This window comes from Petaurus breviceps, unplaced genomic scaffold, assembly GCF_028583685.1.
Source record: "Petaurus breviceps papuanus isolate PSGF00001 unplaced genomic scaffold, PetGlider_PUasm1.0 138, whole genome shotgun sequence".
Lineage (NCBI taxonomy): Eukaryota > Metazoa > Chordata > Mammalia > Diprotodontia > Petauridae > Petaurus > Petaurus breviceps.
In genome coordinates, this window is record NW_027185694.1 from 19,258,441 (window position 1) to 19,278,881 (window position 20,441).

General features: G+C 38.3%; 1 protein-coding gene across 2 annotated transcripts in view; it reads left to right on the forward strand.

Annotated features, from left to right (window-relative positions):
- SLX4 (SLX4 structure-specific endonuclease subunit) overlaps positions 1 to 20,441 on the forward strand; it is a 57,893-nt gene that overhangs the window by 4,856 nt on the left and 32,596 nt on the right. For both annotated transcript variants that reach the window (XM_069106629.1, XM_069106640.1), the window contains exons 2-10: positions 2,842 to 3,643; positions 4,769 to 4,987; positions 6,143 to 6,329; positions 7,453 to 7,668; positions 13,884 to 14,086; positions 14,243 to 14,556; positions 16,229 to 16,490; positions 17,373 to 17,461; positions 18,764 to 18,910. In XM_069106629.1, coding sequence (XP_068962730.1) covers positions 3,298 to 3,643; positions 4,769 to 4,987; positions 6,143 to 6,329; positions 7,453 to 7,668; positions 13,884 to 14,086; positions 14,243 to 14,556; positions 16,229 to 16,490; positions 17,373 to 17,461; positions 18,764 to 18,910 — 1,983 coding nt within the window. In that variant the 5' untranslated portion in view covers positions 2,842 to 3,297. The remainder of the gene's footprint in view (positions 1 to 2,841; positions 3,644 to 4,768; positions 4,988 to 6,142; positions 6,330 to 7,452; positions 7,669 to 13,883; positions 14,087 to 14,242; positions 14,557 to 16,228; positions 16,491 to 17,372; positions 17,462 to 18,763; positions 18,911 to 20,441) is intronic.

Below are 20,441 nucleotides of genomic sequence, written 5' to 3' on the forward strand. Positions count from 1 at the left end.
TTTTTTTTTTTTTTTTTTAAGCAATCGGGGTTAAGTAACTTGCTCAAGGTTACACGGCCAGTTATTTCTGGGTGTGGTGCTGAGTGTCTGAGCCCAGGATTCGATCTCCAGGTCATCCCAACAGTGGAGCCAGGGCTCTTACTCGCTGAGCCACCTGGCCGCCCCTAGTATATATATTTAAACATTTGATTTTAAAACTTCGAATTCCAGATTCATTCCCTTCCTCCCTTGTCACCCACCCTTACTGGGAAGATAAGCAGTTCAGTATAGGTTGTACATGTGTGGCTAATGCAAAACAATAACATAGTAGATATATTGTAAAAGACTGACTATATTTCCCTCCCTCCTATCCCACCTCCCACTTGTTCTGTTCTCTACTTTGATCCTGTCCCTTTTCAAAAGTGGGTGCTTCCATTCCCTCCCCCCCAGCCTGCCCTCCCTTCCATCATTCCCCCTCTCATCCCCTTCCCCCCTACTCTCCTGGAGGGTGAGATACCCTATTTAGTGTGTATTTCATTCCCTCTCTGAGCCAAATTCAATGGGAATAAGGTTGATCCATTCCCTTTTGCCTTCCCATTCTTCCCCTCCATTGTGACCATTTTCCCTTGCCTCTTCTATATGAGATAGTTTACCCCATTCTGTCTCTCCCCATCTCCTCTCATTATATTCCCCTCTCACCTCTTAATTTCACCTTTTAAGTATCATCCCTTCCTGTTAAATTGGTCCTGTGCCCTCTATGTATACCTGTAAACATATGTCCATATACCCTCATATATAGACATACATATATATATATATATATATATATATACACACACACATATATATATTTCTATTCCCTTCAACTACTGAGAAAGGTTTCATAAGTTACGATTGTTTTTCCATGTAAGAATGTTAATAGTTCAACTTTGATAAGTTCCTTATGATTTCTTTTCCCTGTTTACCTTCTCATGCTTCTCTTGCTTCTTGTGTCTGAATGTCAAATTTTCTATTCAACAAGAATGCTTGAAAGTCCTCTATTCCACTGAATGACCATATTTTCCCCTGAAACATGATACTCAGTTTTGCTGGGTAGGTGACTCTCGGTTTTAATCCCAGCTCCTTTGACCTCTGGAATATCATATTCCAAGCCCTTCAATCCCTCAGTGTAGAAGCTGCCAGATCCTGGGTTATCCTGATTGTGTTTCCACAATATTCAAATTGTTTCTTCCTGGCTGTTTTTAATATTCTCACCTTGATCTGGGAATTCTGGAACCTGGCTATAATATTCCTAGGAGTTTTCTTTTTGGGATCTTTTTCAGGAGGTGATGGGTGGATTCTTTCAACCTCTATTTTGCCTTCAGGTTCTAAAACATCAGGGCAGTTTTCTTTGAGAACTTCCTGGAGGATGATTTCTAGGTTCTTACTTTGATGTTGGCTTTCAGGTAGTCCAGTAATTTTTAAATTATCTCTCCTGGATCTATTTTCCAGGTCAGTGGTTTTTCCCATGAGATACTTCACATTGCCTTCTATTCTTTCATTTGTTTGGATCTGTTTAACAGCATCTTGATTTCTCATAAAGTTATTAGCTTCCATTGCTCCAGTCTAATTCTGAAGCAATGCTTCTCCTCATTGAGCTTTTGAGATTCTTTTTCCATCTGGCAAAATTAGCTTTTTAAGGCATTCTTCTCCTCATTGCCTTTTTGAGCCTCTTTTGCCATTTGAATTAGTCTGTTTTTTAAGGTGTTATTTTCCTCAGTCAGGCTGTTGACTCTCATTTCATAATTTTCTTGCATTATTCTCATTTCTCTTCCCAATTTTTCCTCCACTTCTCTTATCTGCTTCTTAAGGTCCCCTATGGCCTGTAACCAGCTCGTATTTTCGTTTGAAGCTTTTGGTGCAGGAGTTCTGACTTCACTGTATTTCTCCTGTTCCATGCTTTGTTCCTTTTTGTCCCTGAAATAGGAGTCTAATGTTGGAATCTTCTGTCTGCTTTGTTTCCTTTGCCTGGTCATGTCGCCCCTCAGTCACTTGACCCCTGTACTTTTTGCCACAGTAGGACTCTGCCACCACACAGGGGAGCTTTTGTCCCAAACGCTAGGGTTTTCTCAGCTTCCAGAGGTATAAGATGGGTCCCCTCTCTGGGGTCTCTACACGCTCTGGCAAGCTAGACACACACCCCAGACTGCAATCCAGATCCAAGCAGGTTAAAGCAAGAACGATTACCCCTCATTGGTGCTTGGTCCCCCTACACTCTGCAGGCCAGGAGCTGAAGCTGCCATGTGGCACTGGCTGGCTGTGCCGGTGTCTCAGTGGCTTCTCGCCCCGGGGGCAAAAGCCAAGCACTCCCACTTACTGGATCCCAAAGTCCAGACTGCACTGACCTCTCACTTTGTCCTTCACATCTATGTGTTGATAATTCTGGAAATGGCCACAGCTGCTGCTGATCTGCAGGCCCTCTGGCCGGCCCTGGGGCTAAAGCCTCATGGGGCTAAAGCCTCGTGGAGCTGGGCTCGGCTCCCAGAGCACTGAGCTGGCCGATTCCTGCTGGCCTGCTGGGCTGTCCTCAGTGGGAGGTTAGCTTCTCTGTGTCATTTTGTGGGTTCTGCAGCTCCAAAGTTTGTTTAGAGTCCCCTTTTTACATGGATTGGGGAAGGTGGAAGCCAGAGCAGGGGGGAGGTCCTGCTTCTATTCTGCCATCTTGACTCTGCCCCTGTTTATCAGTACCTCAGTGTTTTGAAAGACATATTGCTTCTATAAAGACTCAGTCTCCCCCTGAAGCTTCAGTCCTTGTTTGAAAGGAATGGTATAAGATGACAAAATTTCTCAATTTCATTTAATTTTTTTTTTTGTTTCCTACAGATACTGAAAGAAGACTCTACATAATTAACCAAGCTTATTTCACTGCCATGGAGATCTTAGATAATCACCTGAGTCTCAAGTAGGTACATACTCTGCTTTAGAAGTTCATGTTGGAAAACAAGAAATTCTTCCAGAGGGAAACCTAAAAGATAGTGCTTAACTTAATGCTCAGACTGAAGAGAAATGTTTTAAACTATTATGGAGGGCAAAGAAATATATTTTGCTCTTGTTAAAACATAAATGTATTTAAACTGTGAAAGTGTCCTGGTGGGAAAATTAGAGGCACAAAAACAAAGACAAGTCTTGGATTTATACTGTGTATAAATAGACTTACAATTTTATAATAAAGTACAATAAATTTAAAATTTTACTCATATTCTCATCTATTCATGTATATACTGATTCTCCTTTGGATATCAATCTGAATGTGTTAAAAAAAAAACAAATAAATTGTTGATGGATGAATCGGATGATGATTTTAATGAAATATGCTCCAAACTTCTGCGACGGGTGAGGAAGAAAGGGGCCAAAGGAGGCCTAGGAGAAACAAGGACTCAGAAGGAGGCTAGTAGCATTCAAACAAAAAGCAAATTAAAAAGGACCAAACTTCCTAGTAAGACCAAAATCAGCCATGACTCCGCAGAAAAGAAAACAGAGCTGGGCAAGAGAGATCTGGCACCAGGGAATGAAGAAAAATGTGAAGTCACTTCCCATGAAAGCAGAGCAGCTTTCACTTCAAAAAGAGAGGAAGATACTCAAAAAGAGCTTATGCCACAACCAAGTCAGCCAAAAAACTGGACAGGTAACCAAATTAAAATTCCTGTTTTCTTTTCTTTCCCTCTGATTTCAGTATTTAATTTTTTCCAATTACATGTAAAAATGAAAGTTAACATTCGTTTTTTAAAAAATTTGAGTTCCAAATTCTCTCCCTCCTTCCTCTCCTCCCTCATTGAGAAGTCAAGCAATTTTATATAAGTTATGTATTGTAGTCATGCAAACATATTTTGTTATGTTATGAAAGAAAACAGACCAAAAAACCCTATGAAAACAATAAAGTAAAAAACAATGCTTTGATCTGCATTTAGATTCCATCAGTTGGGGCGGCCAGGTGGCACAGTGAGTAAGAGCGCTGGCCCCGGAGTCGGGAGACATTGGATCGGTTCCGTCCTCAGACACTTAGCACCCACCAAAATAACTGGCTGTGTAACCTTGAGCAAGTTACTTAACCCCAATTGCTTAAAAAAAAAAAGAAATAGACTCCATCAGTTATTCCTCTGGATGTGGATAGCATTTTTCATCATAACTTCTTCAGAATTATCTTGGATCTTCATATTGCTGAGGATAGCTAAATCATTCATAGTTGATCGTTGTATAACATTACTGTTACTATGTAAAAGGTTCTTCTGGTTCTGGTCACTTCACTTTGCAATAGTTCATGTAAGTCTTTCCAGGTTTTTTTGGAAAGTTTCCTGCTCATCTTTTTTTTTTTTTTTTAATATTTTTAAAGTTTTTATTTATTTTGAACTTAAATGCAGAAAGGCAAAAAAGAGAACATTTCCATGTACCCAGCACAACATATAAAAGAAGATTCAATATAAAACCATGAATTTCCATTTCACACTGCTTACTTTAAAAAAAAACAACTATGTAATAAGTATTACACATCATTTTCAAAGCTACCCTGATTTTCTGTGCGTCCTTCTAAGTTTCCTTTTGTTCTCTGCTGTGTACTTTTTATTTTTTCCTCTCTCTCAGTACTGTCTCTGTGAGGAAAGCTCCAAATCCTTTGTCAATAAAAAATCCTGTTCAGACTTAAGAATCACTCAATGAAGGCCATGTTTAGAATAGACTGCTTTACCTTATATTTTTGAACAGATTATATTACTCTGCACAAAACGAATAGTTTTAGATATTTTTCCCCTGTCAGTTCCAGATGACTCTTCTCAACCAGCATCACACTGTTTGACTGCTTTGTTACCAAGTGTCTCCAAACCCCGGGCAGTGGAATTGGTATTGCAGAAAATGCAGCAGTTCAAGAGAACAGATCCAGAAAAGTTGAAACATGCCTCTGAAGGTTGTTCAGTGGAGGCTGTACTTAAAGGAAATGTCCCAAAATCCGGTCAGGAGGAGGATGCACTAAATAATGGTAAGGTATCTTCTGAACAGAATCAAGATGTTACAACTGGGGAATAGAAGGTGGAACTCCTAGTATTGTTTCTCAGGTTCTTTGAGATGATCTCCGTTCTTTCTTATATCCTAAGCAGTGTGAATCCACCCCTCTGTCAAGAGAATAAAAAGGGAAAAGGCATGGTATAATTGGCCTAGTGTTGAATCTATAGCAATAATCAGTGTTAACATTATCTGTGGGGATGGATTTATTGGTCCTTCATGCAGATGATGTCCTTGGCCTCTAAACATCAATCATAATTTGTCTTTTAAATAAGGGATGGACTTCACCATTGGACCAAGTGGATATAAAGTTGTGCCCTTTGTGACTGATGTAAACACTTCATAATATTAGTGGTTGGGATTCAAGGAAAGAAAATAGATTTGGAGAAAAGTTACCACCTACTATCTAATCAGCTGCCCAGTAAATGTATGGTTTCTGAAGGATCACCTTTAAGCCAAAACAGGGAAGATAAAAAGCAAGAGCTTTAGACTTGTCTTTCCTGTGTTTTGCCCTCACTAAATCCTTGGAAAATTGGAGCCTTAGTATTCGATAGCCAAACTTCCTAGTCACTTAGTTTGGTGTATAAAGAGTCTTTTCCACTTTGTGGTACTCATTGACCTGTCATTTGACAACATGTGAAATGAGAGGGAGCCATTTACCTTTTTGTTTCCTTATCTTTAATTTTTTTTTTACCATTTATCTTTATCTTGCATACATACCCCTCCCCCTTAATAAGTCGCAATGATCTATGTCATTATATCCATCTTGCATCTGTAATACCATACTTCTCTACTGAGAGCAGAGAGGTATGTTTCCTCTTTTGTTTGAGATAAAGATTAAGCCATTTATCATTTTGCAGAGTATGTTATCTGGCTCATAAGAAATTTAGTTAGTGCACTAATGTTGGATTCTAATGTTCTTCAGTAGACTGGGTTGACTGGGTCTGTGTGTCCTGACCAACCAAGAAAATCTTTTTTTTCCTAAGAAAACATTTTTAAAAACTCTGTAAAATGAAAGGGTTGGACTAAATTATTTCCCAGTTCCCTCTTGCTATTATTATGCCATGATTTTAAAATGTGAATTTCCAGAGAGAAAGTTTCCTTTTAAGAAGATGTGCTTTCCCCCCCCTAGGAAACATGCCAGGGCTTTCTGTGATAGAGAGTGATGCAGCTCTGGCCTTGGCTTTACAACAGGAATTTGCTCAGGAGACCCCCCAGAATTCACATAATCTGGAGCAGGAGGGTTTGTTTTTCTGCCAGATTTGTCAGAAGGATCTGTCAGCCATGAATGCTACTCGAAGGGAACAACACGTTAACAGGTTGGACCAGCTTACATTGTATCTCTAAGTTACCATCTAGTATAATGGCCACATCAATATTGTATGGAATCAAAATGAGTTATTTGCCTTATATTAATTTTGGAAGCTTTACAATATTAATTCCAATTATACTTTGTTGCTGAAAAGGATATTTGTTCATGGAAACATCACTGACAGAAACTTTGCTTTCCTTTCTCCAACCTCCTCCTCACATACTTGGTCTGTACTACTTGGTCTAAGGCAGCATTTCTTAAACTGTGGATCACAACCCCATAAACAATTGTGGGGGTTGTGAAAAAATTGGCAAGAGTAAAAGGTTTCTGCACAACAACGAAAAATTTATTCAAAAATCAAATGCGTAACAAATCCAAGGTGTTTCTATCAGCGCCTGCCCATGTTGCATCCTCAGACTAAAGCAGCCTTGGTTCCGCTTTGACAATTTTTGGTTCTGTCAGCATTGACAGTTATAAAATCAAAATATAGCTCAACTCTGAAAGACGTTGAAGATGTTCTATGTCCTGCAATATCAAATATTCCACCAACATATAAATCTTTATGTAAACATAAACAAGCATATCCATCTCATTAGTATGCAAATTTCCTTTCATCTTTAATAAATGGTAAAATTGTATGTAAACCAAAGAATTGTTTTAAAATAAATTTTTTGGGGGTGGCTAGGTGGCGCAGTGAATAGAGCACTGGCCCTGGAGTCAGGAGGATCTGAGTTCAAATCTGGCCTCAGACACTTAACACAAAAGGTAGCTGTGTGACCTTGGGCAAGTCACTTAACCCCAATTGCCCTCCAAAAAGCAAAAAAAAAAATTTCTTTATGATTTATTATCAGTAAATGTTTGATTTGTGATACCTGTTTTTTATACCTGTATATGTGGGGTTGAGTAAAAATTTTTTGGGCACAAAGGTATCATGAGTAGAAAAAGTTTAAGAAGCCCGGATTTAAGGGATTGCTTAATTCTTGTACAGAGACTCTTTATAACTGGGCACATAGTTTATATGCTGTTTGTTGTGAAATGTTTTCATGACTGATTGGCCCACAGCATATCTAAATCTTTGTCACAATGTACTATGTTATAAAGGAATTTTTTATTTTGGTTTTTTTCTGTAGATGCTTAGATGAGTCAGAGAAATCATTGGAACCTGCCTCTGTTGCACCTAAGATCCCAGAATGCCCAATCTGTGGCAAGCCATTTACTACTTCAAAGAGCAGAAATAGTCATTTGAAACAGTGTGCGGTCAAGATGGAAGTTTCTCCCCAGCAACTGGTCCAGGCGGTTAGGTTGCAGACATCTCAGCCCAATGAGTGCTTCCCATCAGCATCAAGGTGAGTCAGAGGAATAGTGAAGAAGTTCAGTAATGCAATGATGTTGTCCTTTGTTTCGTTAAAACTGGAAGTGTGGTTTATTATTTTATAGACTTAACATTTTTTGAGAAACCTATCAGACCTCTAGGGCTTCCCACGTTTATTAAAGTATTAAGTTGATACATAATTCCTACTGAGGAGTAAATGATTTGAGGAATGAATAAGTCATATTCATAATAAGCAAGTGGCATATTATAGATTTTCCTTCTCTCAAGGTCTTTGAAATTAGAATAGTCATTTATCTGGAATGGTTTAGGGGTAGCCCTTACTAAAGGTACGATATAGAATGGTTTAGGGATAGCCCTTACTAAAGGTATGATAAACATTCTCATGGGAACCTCTCTAACCATATAGTTCCTTGTCTCTAAATAATAAATAATTTATGTGGTTCTGTGGTTTAATCTGTTTAACTATAAAGTCTCTCTTCAACAGAAACAACCCGTCTTTCGTATCTATTAATACTAGGCAAATTGCCAAAATTGTAGAGCAACCAGATGTGTCAATAGCTCTCAAGCTCTCAAGTTTTAAATAGAATTTTGGAACCATTTAGAAGGATATTTGCATGAATTAAATGCTTTAATGCTAGCATAGTGCAATTTGGTTACAATTAGGAAAATAAGTTCTGTTTTCTGGAGTGGGGGCCATCCAAACCTGAGGATAGGATAAGCTTTTCTCCCACTGTACTCTGTTCAACAATAGGTGTCAGTGCTTAATGTGGCTAAATTTACTAGGCTCATTTTTATTTGAGAATTTGCTGTGAATGCTCAAGCAAAAATCAGGGAGAAATTGGTTGTAGGGGATAAGGGACCAAAGGCACTTGACTTTTTCTTTGTTGTTTTCTTTCTATTTTTTGAGGAGGAAAGCAGGTCAATTGGGGTTAAGTGACTTGCCCAAGGTCATACAGCTAGTAAGTGTTAACTGTCAGAGTCTGGATTTGAATTCAGGTTCTCCTGACTCCAGGGCCAGTACTCTATTCACTGCACCACCTAGCCGCCCCCACTTGACTTTTTTTTACCTCATCCACCAATATGCAGAGTGCAGTGATGTCTGGCTTATACCAGCACCAGCAGAAAATGATGAAAGAAACAAGATTGAAGGGGCCTCCCTATCTTGGACATTTTGAGACTTTATCTAAGCCATCCCTTTGTGTAGTAGGAATACATCTAAACTGTCTCACATAGATAAAAATGTCCTATTTTTTTTTAAAATACAAGAAGGAAAAAAAGCAAATGTATATGTGTGAAGTACGCCGTTATCAATGAAAAACAATAATAATTTTGATGTCCTTAAGGGATCTTTTGATGTCCTTTTTTTGTGTACTCCAGTAAGGGTACAGTAGTTATTTGTTGTTAATTCAGTCATTTTAGTTATGTCCGACTCTTTGTGACCCTTTTTAGAGTTTTCTTGGAAAAATACCAGAGTGGTTTGCTTCTCCAGCTTTTTTTATAGATGAAGAACTGAGGCAAACAAAGTTAAGTGACTTGCCCAGGGTCATATAGCTAATTAAGTGTCTGAGGCCAGATTTGAACTCAGAAGAATGAGTCTTCCTGACTTCAGGCCCAGCACCTTATCCTCTGCTCCATCTAGCTGGTAGCTGTACTTTGGAGGGAGAATTCCACAACTGTAGATTTGATGTTATTTTGCCTATAGGTTGTAGTTTCTCAGCCCATTTGTTTCTTTCTGTAGATCCCAAGAGGATAATAAAGGACCTGGAAGCAGGCAGGGAGGTTCCAGGTTACCTTGGAAGTTTCTGATTGGCTTAGAGGATTTTCATTGGATTTAGCATACACAATACTTCTCCAGGATTTTTCAAGGTGGTCCAGGGGATTTTGAAAGCTATCCCAGACTCTAGTATAGACCAGAGACTTTTTCACCCACCCCAACAGAGGAGTCCAGAAACATTCACATCAGTCATAGAGAATGCCTAATGACCAAGTCAGTGTAGTGAAAGTGGTGTTTGGGTTTGATACCCCAAAATTAAGTAACACTTAATTCTAAGTGTTACTGCTTTATTTATTTATTTCTTCTGCCAGTTAGGGGGTAGGGAACTTACATCCTCAAGGCCATATGTGGCCTTCTGTGTCCTTGGGTGCAGCCATTTTATTGAGTCCAAGTTTTTCAGAACAAATCCTTTAATTAAGGGGATTTTTTCTGTGAAGTTTGGATTCAGTCAGTAGGATTACACTAGCCTATTCCTAATCTTACATGTCCATTATAATATCTTCAGTCAGAAAATCCCTCAGTTATGCTCCTTTAACCCAAATTATCAAAGAAAACCTGATAGATAAACCAATATATTGGCTCACTTGTGTCAATTGGTCATGTTGCTAAGTTTAGGTATAGGGACTGCTAGCTTGGAAGCTTTAAATCCAATTATTTAAGTTTATTATTTTTTTATTTCATATTTTATTTTGAACTTAAACACCTAAAAAGAGAATTTCTTTGTTCATATAACAACACATAAAGAGGACTCTATTTTTAGCTATGAATCTCCATGTCACATCACTTGCTTTAAAAAAAAGTGTGTAATTCCTCTTGTTACTTTTGAATCTGTCCTAATCATCTGTGCTTCCTTCTAAACTGTACATTTTAAAAAATGTTTCAATGACCCTCTCTTTTTGTAGACATCACTATTGAAAACTCTCCCTCCTCTTGCATCCCCTCCCTACCATTAGCAAAGAGATAGAAATGAGAAAAACAAAAGTATGCCTTTGCATCTTGTGGTTATCACTTCTTCTTTTGTCTGTTTCAGTCAGATAAGAGTAAGATTCATGCCCGCTTCTTCAGCCTTGCCTCCGATTTGAATTCTTCTTATCTTACATCACTAGTATGGGAAATAGCAAGTTCTATCCCCTTGCCTCTCTTTTCATCTCCAGTGTATTCCTTCTTTGCCCTCCTCAATTTTTACTGTCTTCAAATACTCAAAACAGAACCATTCTACCCCTTTATTTTTCTATTTAATTCCCTCTCAAATACCTTTTGAAGATATTAAGGTCTGAAGGGATAGATGCTTTTGTCTTATCCCCCTATTAGAATATTAGTTTTACATCATCATACACCTCCTTCCAATTGCTCAATTAACTTTACCTTTCTTAGTTTCTCTGGAGTTTTGTTTTCTTTTTTTAAAAATTCTTACTCATCTTTGCTTTTTTTTTATCAGAAAATGCTTAGAAGACCTCTGTTTTGTTAAAAGTCCATTTTTTCCCCTTTAAGATTATCCTTAGTTTTGCACAGCAAATTATTTTTGATTGTAAGGCCAGATCTTTTATCTTTTGGAATTAGTATATTCCATGATCTCCTTTGGCTCTAAGAAACTGCCTAACCATATGTGATCCCGACTTGATCCTGGGGACTTGAACTCCTTTCTGGATTGAACTCTAAATTTTGTTTTGTGGAGATTTTGTGGGAACTCTAAATTTTGACTATTAATATAACTAAATTATATTCTTGGGACTTTTCCTTTTGATGACCCCTTCAGGAAGTAATCTGTGGTTTCTTTCTTTACTTTGCCCTCAGGTTCTAATAGGTGTAGGCACTTTTGATCTATACTTTCTTGAGATGATTCTCAGGCTTTTTTTTTTTAACAGTGGTTTTCAAGAAGTCTAATGAATCTTAAATTTTCTCCTTGACCTATTATCTAAGTCTTTTTTTATATCAGATATCTTACATTTTATTTTATTTTTTTAATCTTTTAATTTTGTTCTAACATTTTGTTATATCATGGAGTAATTGATTTTTGTTTGGTCTCTTCTGGTTTTCAAGGAGTCCTTTTCTTGGGGAAGAGCCACTTTCTCTTCTAAGCTACTTATTCTCCTTTTAATTCTTTCTTCCAAAGTTTTTATTTTATTTTATTTTAACTAATTAATTTTTTTAAATACAAGGAAACTTTTATTTTCAATTTTTATGAAGTTTTTTTTAATGCTTTTGGTTTTTTCTTTTTCCTTTTTTCCTTTTCTTTCTTTTTTTTAACTTTTTTTTTTTTGCATTTTATTTCATTCTGGCTGCTCAGTGGCTGGAGCTGTTTGGTTCTTAGTATTAAAAAGATGACAACGGAGGTAGCTGTGTCTCGTCCAGGGGCCTGGCCCATCCGAGACCCCAGCTTAAAAAGGAAGAATACAAAAAATAAGATAAAAACATAAAAGAACTTTCAGATCATTTTCTTCGAGCTTGGTGAGAACCCACAAGAGTTTGTGTGTAACAGACGTTACAGTGGGGAAGAGGCCATGAACCCGGAGTGGGGCTGGCCTGCCCTCTCCCTGCAGATGGCGCCAGCGCTACTGCTGCATGTCTCTGGCCGGAAGGGCAATGCAGCCCCTCACTTCCTCCCCTCCCCATGTGACAGGGGAGTTGTTCCTTTATAAAATGAGGAGAGGGTGGAAGGAAGAGGGACTCAAGACCCCAAAGAAGAAGCTTGGGGGCAAGGGAGTAGGAAGGGTCACTGCTCAGTGGTAAGGTGGTTATCATCAACCTGGATCTTCACTGCTGCTGGGCTACCTGCTGTGGGGTTTATTTTATTTTTTAATCTCTTGCTTCATTCCTTCTAGGAAATTTCTTCAAGGAAAGTTACTTCAGCTAATTGAATTGTAGATTTCCTGCCAAAATCCTGAATTTTTCACCAGGCCAAATAATAACCAAGAAATATGTGATTTCTTTTATTCTAGGACTTCACAAAAAAAATCACTCTGCCTCCCCCTCCTAGCAAATCAAGCACCAAATCAACTAGACCAGTGTAGCCTGTATGACTCTGTGTCCAGAAGAAACGAGTAGACAGTTCCCAAGAAAGTTTCGGTTTCCAGGATTGTCAAAAAGTCCCAGAGTAGTGAATCTGCTCACCCTTCTTTTCCTCACCTCAACATAAGAAGCCCCAGACCCAGGGACTCACAGGTTCCTAACAGTTTGTGCTAAAATGCTATAGAAGGCAATGAAAATCCAGCCCTTGGAACCTCAAAGATTCGGGGAGGCTTAATCCAGGGAGGTGTAGGTAGACACGGGAACCCAAGAGACAAAGGGCAAGACTAAGCAGGAGCAACCAACTCCCCTAGAAGTACAGCAGAGACTGAAGTCTGGTCCTGGCACAAACCCCTAATTCAGGAACTAAAGCTAAAGTGTTAATTAAAAAAAAAAAACACCAAACAGTATAAAAATTATTGTGGAACTACAAGCACAAAAGAAAAAATGGATATCCCAAGAACTATGTGATTTTTTTTGTGTGAAGTTCTAGAATAAAAGAAATCACATATTTCTTGGTTATTATTTGGCCTGGTGAAAAATTCAGGATTTTGGCAGGAAATCTAAATTTAAATTAATTTAATTAATTTAAATTAACACTCTAGAAATGAGGCTTTTATCAGAGACAGTGGCTGTAAAAAATGTTTCCCAGCTTTCTGCTTCCCTTCTAATGTTGATTGTATGGACTTTTTTGTGCAAAAACTTTTCAATTTAATGTAATCAAAATTATCCATTTTGCATTTCATAATGTTCTCAATCTTTTGTTTGGTGATAAATTCTCCTTTCCATAGATCTGAGAGGTAAACTATTCCTTGCTTTCATAGTTTGCTTATAATATCACCCTTCATATCTAAATCGTGTACCCATTTTGACTTTTATCTTGGTATCTGGTATAAGATGTTCTATGCCTAGTTTCTGTTGTAATATTTTCCAGTTTCCCCAGCAGCTTTTGTTAAATAGTTGAGTTCTTATCCCAGAAGCTAGAGTCTTTGGGTGTATCAAACAGTAAATTACTATAGTCATTGACTACCTAACCTATGTTACTGATCTTGCACTCTGTTTCTTAGGCAGTAGCAAGTAGTTTTGATGTGTGCTTCTTTATACCATTTAAGATCTGGTATGGCTAGGCCACCTTCCCTTACATTTCTTTTCATTAATTCCCTTGATATTCTGGACCTTTTGTTCTTCCAGATGAATTTCGTTATTATTTTTTCTAGCGCTATAAAATAATTTTTTGGTAGTTTGATTGGTATGGTACTGAATAAATTAATTTAGATAGAATTTTCATTTTTATTATATTAGCTTGTCCTACCACGAACAACCAGGCAGAAAGGGATAATTTCAAAGAAATCTGGAAATACTTGAATAAATTGATACAGAATGAAATGATCAAAACAAGGAAAACTCTAATCCTTATTAACTCTTCTTCTATGGCTCTTTGTTTTCAGCAAACCAGCTGGTGAGTCAAAGAGGAAAGGATCCACAAATGAAAAGAAACCACAGAAAAGACGGAAGATATCCAAGACAGAGGCCATGTCAGAGGACCTCCTTGTTGCAATGGCAATGTCCCATTCTCTGATGGAGCAATCTAAGCCAGTGACAAATGATAATCTTGGAAATATGTTTCCAGACAACATAAGGCCAGGAGCAGGTACACGAGAGTAGGGCTGCATTAGCTCACAAGAGCTAATAAGAGATCCTAGGTCCTTCCTCATTTCACGTTCATTCAGAACATATTGCTATACAGGTTTCAATGTCAGTAGATTCATTCTGTTATTGATCCAGATTGTTTTCTCTTTATCTTTAGAGAAGAAAAGTCGTAAGAGGAAATTTGTTTCCCCACCTCAGTTGTTAGTTCAAGATTCAGAGACTTACCTTCAACAGATACAGGATCGAATTGCTGCTCTACTCACAGAAGAATTAGAGTTATCCAGCACTCCACCACTTCCATTGAGCAAAATTTTGAAAGAAGAGATGGGCAAGGCACATTGGTGTCTGTTACAGCCTGAAGAAAAACAAGGCATTCTGTGGAAGGGTAGCTCTTTGACAGGAGCTTGGCCTCTGGAGTCTTTTTATGCTAAAGGATTAGACCCTCTTATTTTACCTTGGAAACCTATGAAGGTAAGATTTTCCCATGACCACACCTTCTGGAGGTGTTGGGGTAGAACTTATGGGTCCAGAGTTCTACTGGGGGTTAGGGCACTTCTCCTGGCTCTGCCATTGACTGTGTGAGTTGAAGTAAAGCACTCAATTACTTTAGGAATCAGGTTTTCTTTCTATAAAGTGCTTATTTTATAGGATAAGGATGTACAAGATGAGCCTGATTCTTACTCCTACCCATTTAACTGGATATGATTATATAGGTAACTCTGGCCTGACATTAATTGGTGTATGATACCAGGTAAAACAATCCCATAGGTTTCCATAGGAACAAAATTATAAATAACATGGTAAACAGACTGACACTTCATAGTTATAATACCACTGAGGCTCAAGGATTTACTCAGATGTTTGCTGACCTTCCAGTTCATTTCACAGATATAACATTATACTAGGGTTCTGAAGTGAGAGGGCTTTATGATATTTTAATGACCTTATTTTGAAATGACAGTCAGAATAAGCTATAGTAGATAGTTTGTAGTACCAAAAGAAGGGAGGAAGTGAGATTTCATCTCCCTCCTTCCTTAAATTTAATCTCTCCCAAGTAGGCATGCCTTTGATTTTCTAAATCAGTATCGCTACGACTGTGTGTATTAACTGTATCTTCCTCTTAGGAACTTTCTTGGGTATAAGTTTAAGAATCAAATAGAGGGGTTCAGGGATAGCCCTTCATGGAATCAGAAAGATGGACAAGAGTTCCCTGAAGGTCCTCCCAACCCTTAGAGCCTATGATCTAGTGGTCATTTACATTTGTTTGGGAACTTTGTTCCTTTCTGGTATTTTCCTTATAACTAAACTCCCATCTAAGGGCATTAGTACATATCAGCATTGTTGCTTACTAAATTCTAGGCCCCTGTTGGACTAAGAATAAAATACTTTGTAATTAAAATCTAATCACTGAAGGAAAGGAGATAAAAAGGAAAAGTAACATGTAGGAATTAAAGCATAAGAGACGTCAGAAAAGTCAGCTTCTTTTCTCACTTATTAACTTCTTAAAAGAAATTACAGGGATGCTAGGTGTCACAGTGAATAGAGCACTGGCCCTGGAGTCAGGAGGACCTGAGTTTAAATCTGGCCTCAGACTCTTAACACTTACTAGCCGTGTGACATTGGGCAAGTCACTTAACCCCAATTTCCATGCTTTCCCCCCTCCAAAAAAAAAGAAAGAAAGAAATTACAGTACAGTGAAAAGATCCCTGGATTTAGAATCTGAAGACCTTAGTCTTGGCTCTGCTCACTATTGTGTCACTATAGGGAAGTCATTCAGCCTCTCTCAAGCCTCAATTTCCTCATCCATAAAATAAGAACACTTGCATCACATTGCACACAGGGCTGTAGTGAGCAGAACATTTGGTAAATCTTAAAGCTTTATAGAAATGCAAGCATTTAGTTCTTGGTGTCAGAGGACGTAGTGTAGTATAGTGGAAAGGGCACTGAGTTCACATTTTCCCTTGACACGTAATAGTTATGAAGTCTCTTTTATTAAATTACCTCCTTGCAACTCAGTTTTCTTCATCTGTAGAGTAAGGGTAATACTTATCATATCTACCTTTTGTACCATGTACCATGTCACTGCTCATCCAACATCAATGAATATAATAATGTAATTGGATCGGGTTTTGGTTTATTTTAGAATTCAGGAAAGGGACCGGTGCTGCCACTAATGGCATTTAGTCAATCCAGACCAGATGTGCAAGAACCACCTGCCTTCAGTGATCCCACTTCTGAAGGCTTTAATTTTAAAACTCCAGAAGAGCCTAGTCCCAGGAGGCGGTCGCTTTCTGTTAGCCAGAAGGACCATCAGACTCTTCAGGTTCTTATGGATCTGGCGGGAGAAGGTCTGACTCTCACCCAGTGGAATAGCAGTGCTGAAACCCATTCCAGAAGTCCATCAGGTAAGACGCTTGAGCTTAGTCCTGTTTTCCACGGCCCTCCAGAGACGTGTTATTCGTTTCACTTTGGCTATGATAATCCACAGAGATTGTTTATTGGTTAAGGGAATTCTAAACTACTTTGAAATTTCAGGTTTGTTACACTCGCATGCAAAAGCAACTTAGGCTCTGTAGTTGCTTGCATCTTAGCCACACAGTTAAATGTGAAATAGGCAATTGTGACTATCCTGACATCCCTCAATCTGGAAAACAAAACAAAACATTTTCCAAGGACAAGTAATAGTTTAGAATGGTCTTATTTATTTTTCTTAAAGTGTACCTGCTTGATGGGAGGGCAGACTGTCAAAAATGGTTTGTGAGATGTTAATTTTTTTTTTTACTTGTGTGGTAAGGAAATTTCATCCATGAGGAAATGTGGTATAGTGAAGAAAGCACTGGTGTTAGAAACAGATTTCAGCTCTGCCATTTGCTAACCTCTGATCTTGGGCAAATCAAGTAACCTCCAAGAGCCTTAGTTTCCCTTTCAGTAAAATAGGGGAAATCACATGTGCACTAACCCTAAGGTGGTTGTAGTGATCAAATGACACTATATGTAAAACAACTTTTTAAAATGATTTTTATTGATGTCTCTATTTTTGTGTCACCTAAAGTTCCCCCTCTGTCTCTTCTACTCCCCTCTACCAGCAAGTCATCCCATATAACATAATTTTTTCATTATTGTGATTTTTAAAATCATAAGTGAATAAGAGTTTTGATCATTACAAGCACCAAAGGCATTCCCAGCCTTATTTCAGCCTATGAGAGTTTCTGTGTGTCCTAGTATTTGATTTTGCTATTTTTTCTTGCTTAGAATGTGATTTTTCTTTTCATCTGCATTTCCATAAGGGAAAGATCTAGGGTCCTGTGATCTTCCATTGACTGGATTTGTCTTATCACCCAAAGAGAAGAAACATCGGAGAAGCAGCAGTTCTGCAGTAAGGGTTTATTTCTTCAAAGTGTTATAATTCTTTTTACTTATTTTTAATTTTTTAAAATTATGAACTAGAACATGATCCAACATGAACACGCTCATATGCAAAGAAGACCAAAAAAAAGATTGCATATGAAACTGTAAATCTATTGCATACATCTCCTTTTTTAGTAAGCTCCTCAGATGCTTATTATCTGTGTGACCCTGGGCAAAAGTCATTTAACAACTCTCAACCTCAGTTCTCCCCTATGTAAAATGGGGATAATAATAGCACCTTCTTTAAAGGACTGTTGTGAGGATCAAATGAGAGAATTTGACAAATGCTTTTCAAATCTTAAACTGCTGTTTTGATACAGCATATGATTGTTAGGTTTATAATTATTATTATTATTATTTTTTGCTTTTTGGAAGGCGATTGGGGTTAAGTGACTTGCCCAAGGTCATATGGCTAGTTTTTGTGTTAAGTGTCTGAGGCTGGATTTGAACTCAGGTCTTCCTGACTCCAGGGCCGGTGCTCTATTCACTAGCCGCCCCTATAATTATTTTTAGCTTAATATTTTCCTTGGTATATCCCAGTTACTGTTAGCTAGAGTTGCTTCATGTGCACGGTAAAATGAGTTTACTAAGTTGGTTTGCATCTATTTTCTTGATGTTACTTAAAGAACAGACATTTTTAACCTGTTTTGTGTCATGGATGCCTTCTCAGAATAATGTTTTTAAATGCACAGAATAGAATATATAAGATTTTACAAAGGAAACTAAATATATTGAAATACAGTTATCAAATTATGTATTTTTTAAAAAGTTCTCAGACCCCAAATTAGGAACCCCTGCTATAGAAGCTCACTTCTGTTCATCTACAATTATAACTTGCTGTCCTGCCACCTAAAGTATGACCAAAACCATTTGTACTTGTTTAACTTTCATTGTGTTTGTCACTAATCCACGTAATCTGCTTCTTCATGAAGTATTTACTCTGTGCATTTTTATGGAAATAACTTCATGACACTGGCCTAAAGAGCCGAGGAATGGTTGCCATTGCTGTATATTTTCTTTCCATTTTGGTCAGCAGGACCACCAATTCATCTGTGAACACCTTCCAGTTTTCCTTAACTGAAGTAGCCTGTATATCTATCCTCTGCAGCATTTGTCCTAGATAAATTCATTAGATTAAAGCTTCCATTTGTCATAATGGATATCATCCTACCATCGTGTTGTAGTAAGACTGATTGGAATGGATTAGCCACTTTGTTAGAGAATTGAATTATGGTAGAAAATGGTGTTTTCATCCCTCTTATTTTTTCAGCTGTCACTTAGTTTGCTGTCTTCTGATTTTGGTACAATGGTCAACAACCCCCACCTGAGTGATGTACAGTTTCAGATGGACTCTGGAGATGTGCTATATGCTCACATGTTTGTGCTTTATGCACGATGCCCATGTCTCATTCAGATTGTAAGTATAGTTAGAGATTAAAGGCTGGTTTTTTTTAATGTTACTTTTCTTTGCATATTCTTTTTACTCTTCATCTTTTTTCTCTTTTTGCTGCCTTCTGTTTCTTTTTCTCTCCCACTTGACTAGTGTTCTCTCTCCCTCATTTTTGTATCTTTTGTTTTCTTCCTCCTTTTTTGCTCCTTTTTCTCTTAACCTTATCACCCTTTCCCATCCTATCCTTAATCTCTTTCCCTTACAAATCCCAAACATTTTTCTCTTTACTTTCATGTTCTTTCCATTTTGCCCTTACCTTTTAAAAAAAATTCCTTTTTTTTTAATTTTTGGAGGGGGGAGGGTAGGGCACTTGGGGTTAAGTGACTTGCCCAAGGCCATATGGATAGTTTTTTGTGTGTGTGTCTGAGGCTGGATCTGAACCCAGGTCTTCTTGACTCCAGGGCTGGTGCTCTACTCACTGCGCCACCTAGCCACTCCAAAAATTTTCTTTCTTTATTATGAACTTAATAAATATCAACAAATATGAAAGGGAATTGTGGGAAATGGAGACTTGCTAGTATATATAAGAGCCCAGGTCCTCAGCAAACACTTGAGTGGGAATTAGAAATGCATCACTAAAAATCACGAAGAAATATGAAGAATCACCTGTAGATTTCCTCATCCTGCGTAGGAATCCACAGGGGAGACCCCTGGAATCCTGTGGAGACTCTGAGATAGAGGTAGAAACAAGGACCCTGGCAGAAAGTGGAGCCCCAGAAGACTCTGCCCAGGGCCACTTGGCACTAAGATTGTGAGCCTGGCAGTGACCCTAACCCAGCCTGAACTATTCCTGAAACCCGTAGCAGAGAGCAGACCCAGGGAATCCCAGGCAGGGTTTATTGTAATACTGATGACCCAAGCCCAGCTTTGGGAGGACGACCCCAGATAGTATCCAGCCTGAGCAGGCCTTGAAACTTGTGGAAGGAGCCTAGTAAAGGAATAGTTCCTGAGTGTAAGCACAGGGAGGAAAATGCCAAGCAGAGCCTAAAGCAGGGGGAGTGCATGGTATCTGGTGAGAAGAAGGTGATCTCAAGAAGAGCCCGGAAGCACTGGAAGAACCTCAAAGGATGGGCCTAGTCTGTGCTTCCATAATCAGGACCAGGAAAGTTCTGCCCATGCCATTCAGTTGAAGAGACTGACAGAAGTTCAGGCCCCTCACCTGAGGTACTAAGACAGATGAGTTGAACAAACCAAGAAAAGTGCTGAATGCCATAAGGGAATACCTTGGTTTGAGAGACACTCAGGTGTAAACACTGGGAAGAATCCCACAACAAGTCTAGGGAAAACCTTGAAGAAAAAAATGTGCTGGCCAAAGAAACTATAGGAGTATCTAGAAGAAATACAAACAAAAGATACAGAATAGACCAGCTAGGGAGGAAAAAATAGTAAGGGAAATTGACATGTTAGAACAGATGGTGAAAAATTTCATTCAAGAACTGAATACTTGAAATTAGGATGGGAGATACAGAATATATCAGTGCAATAAGGCAACAGAAAA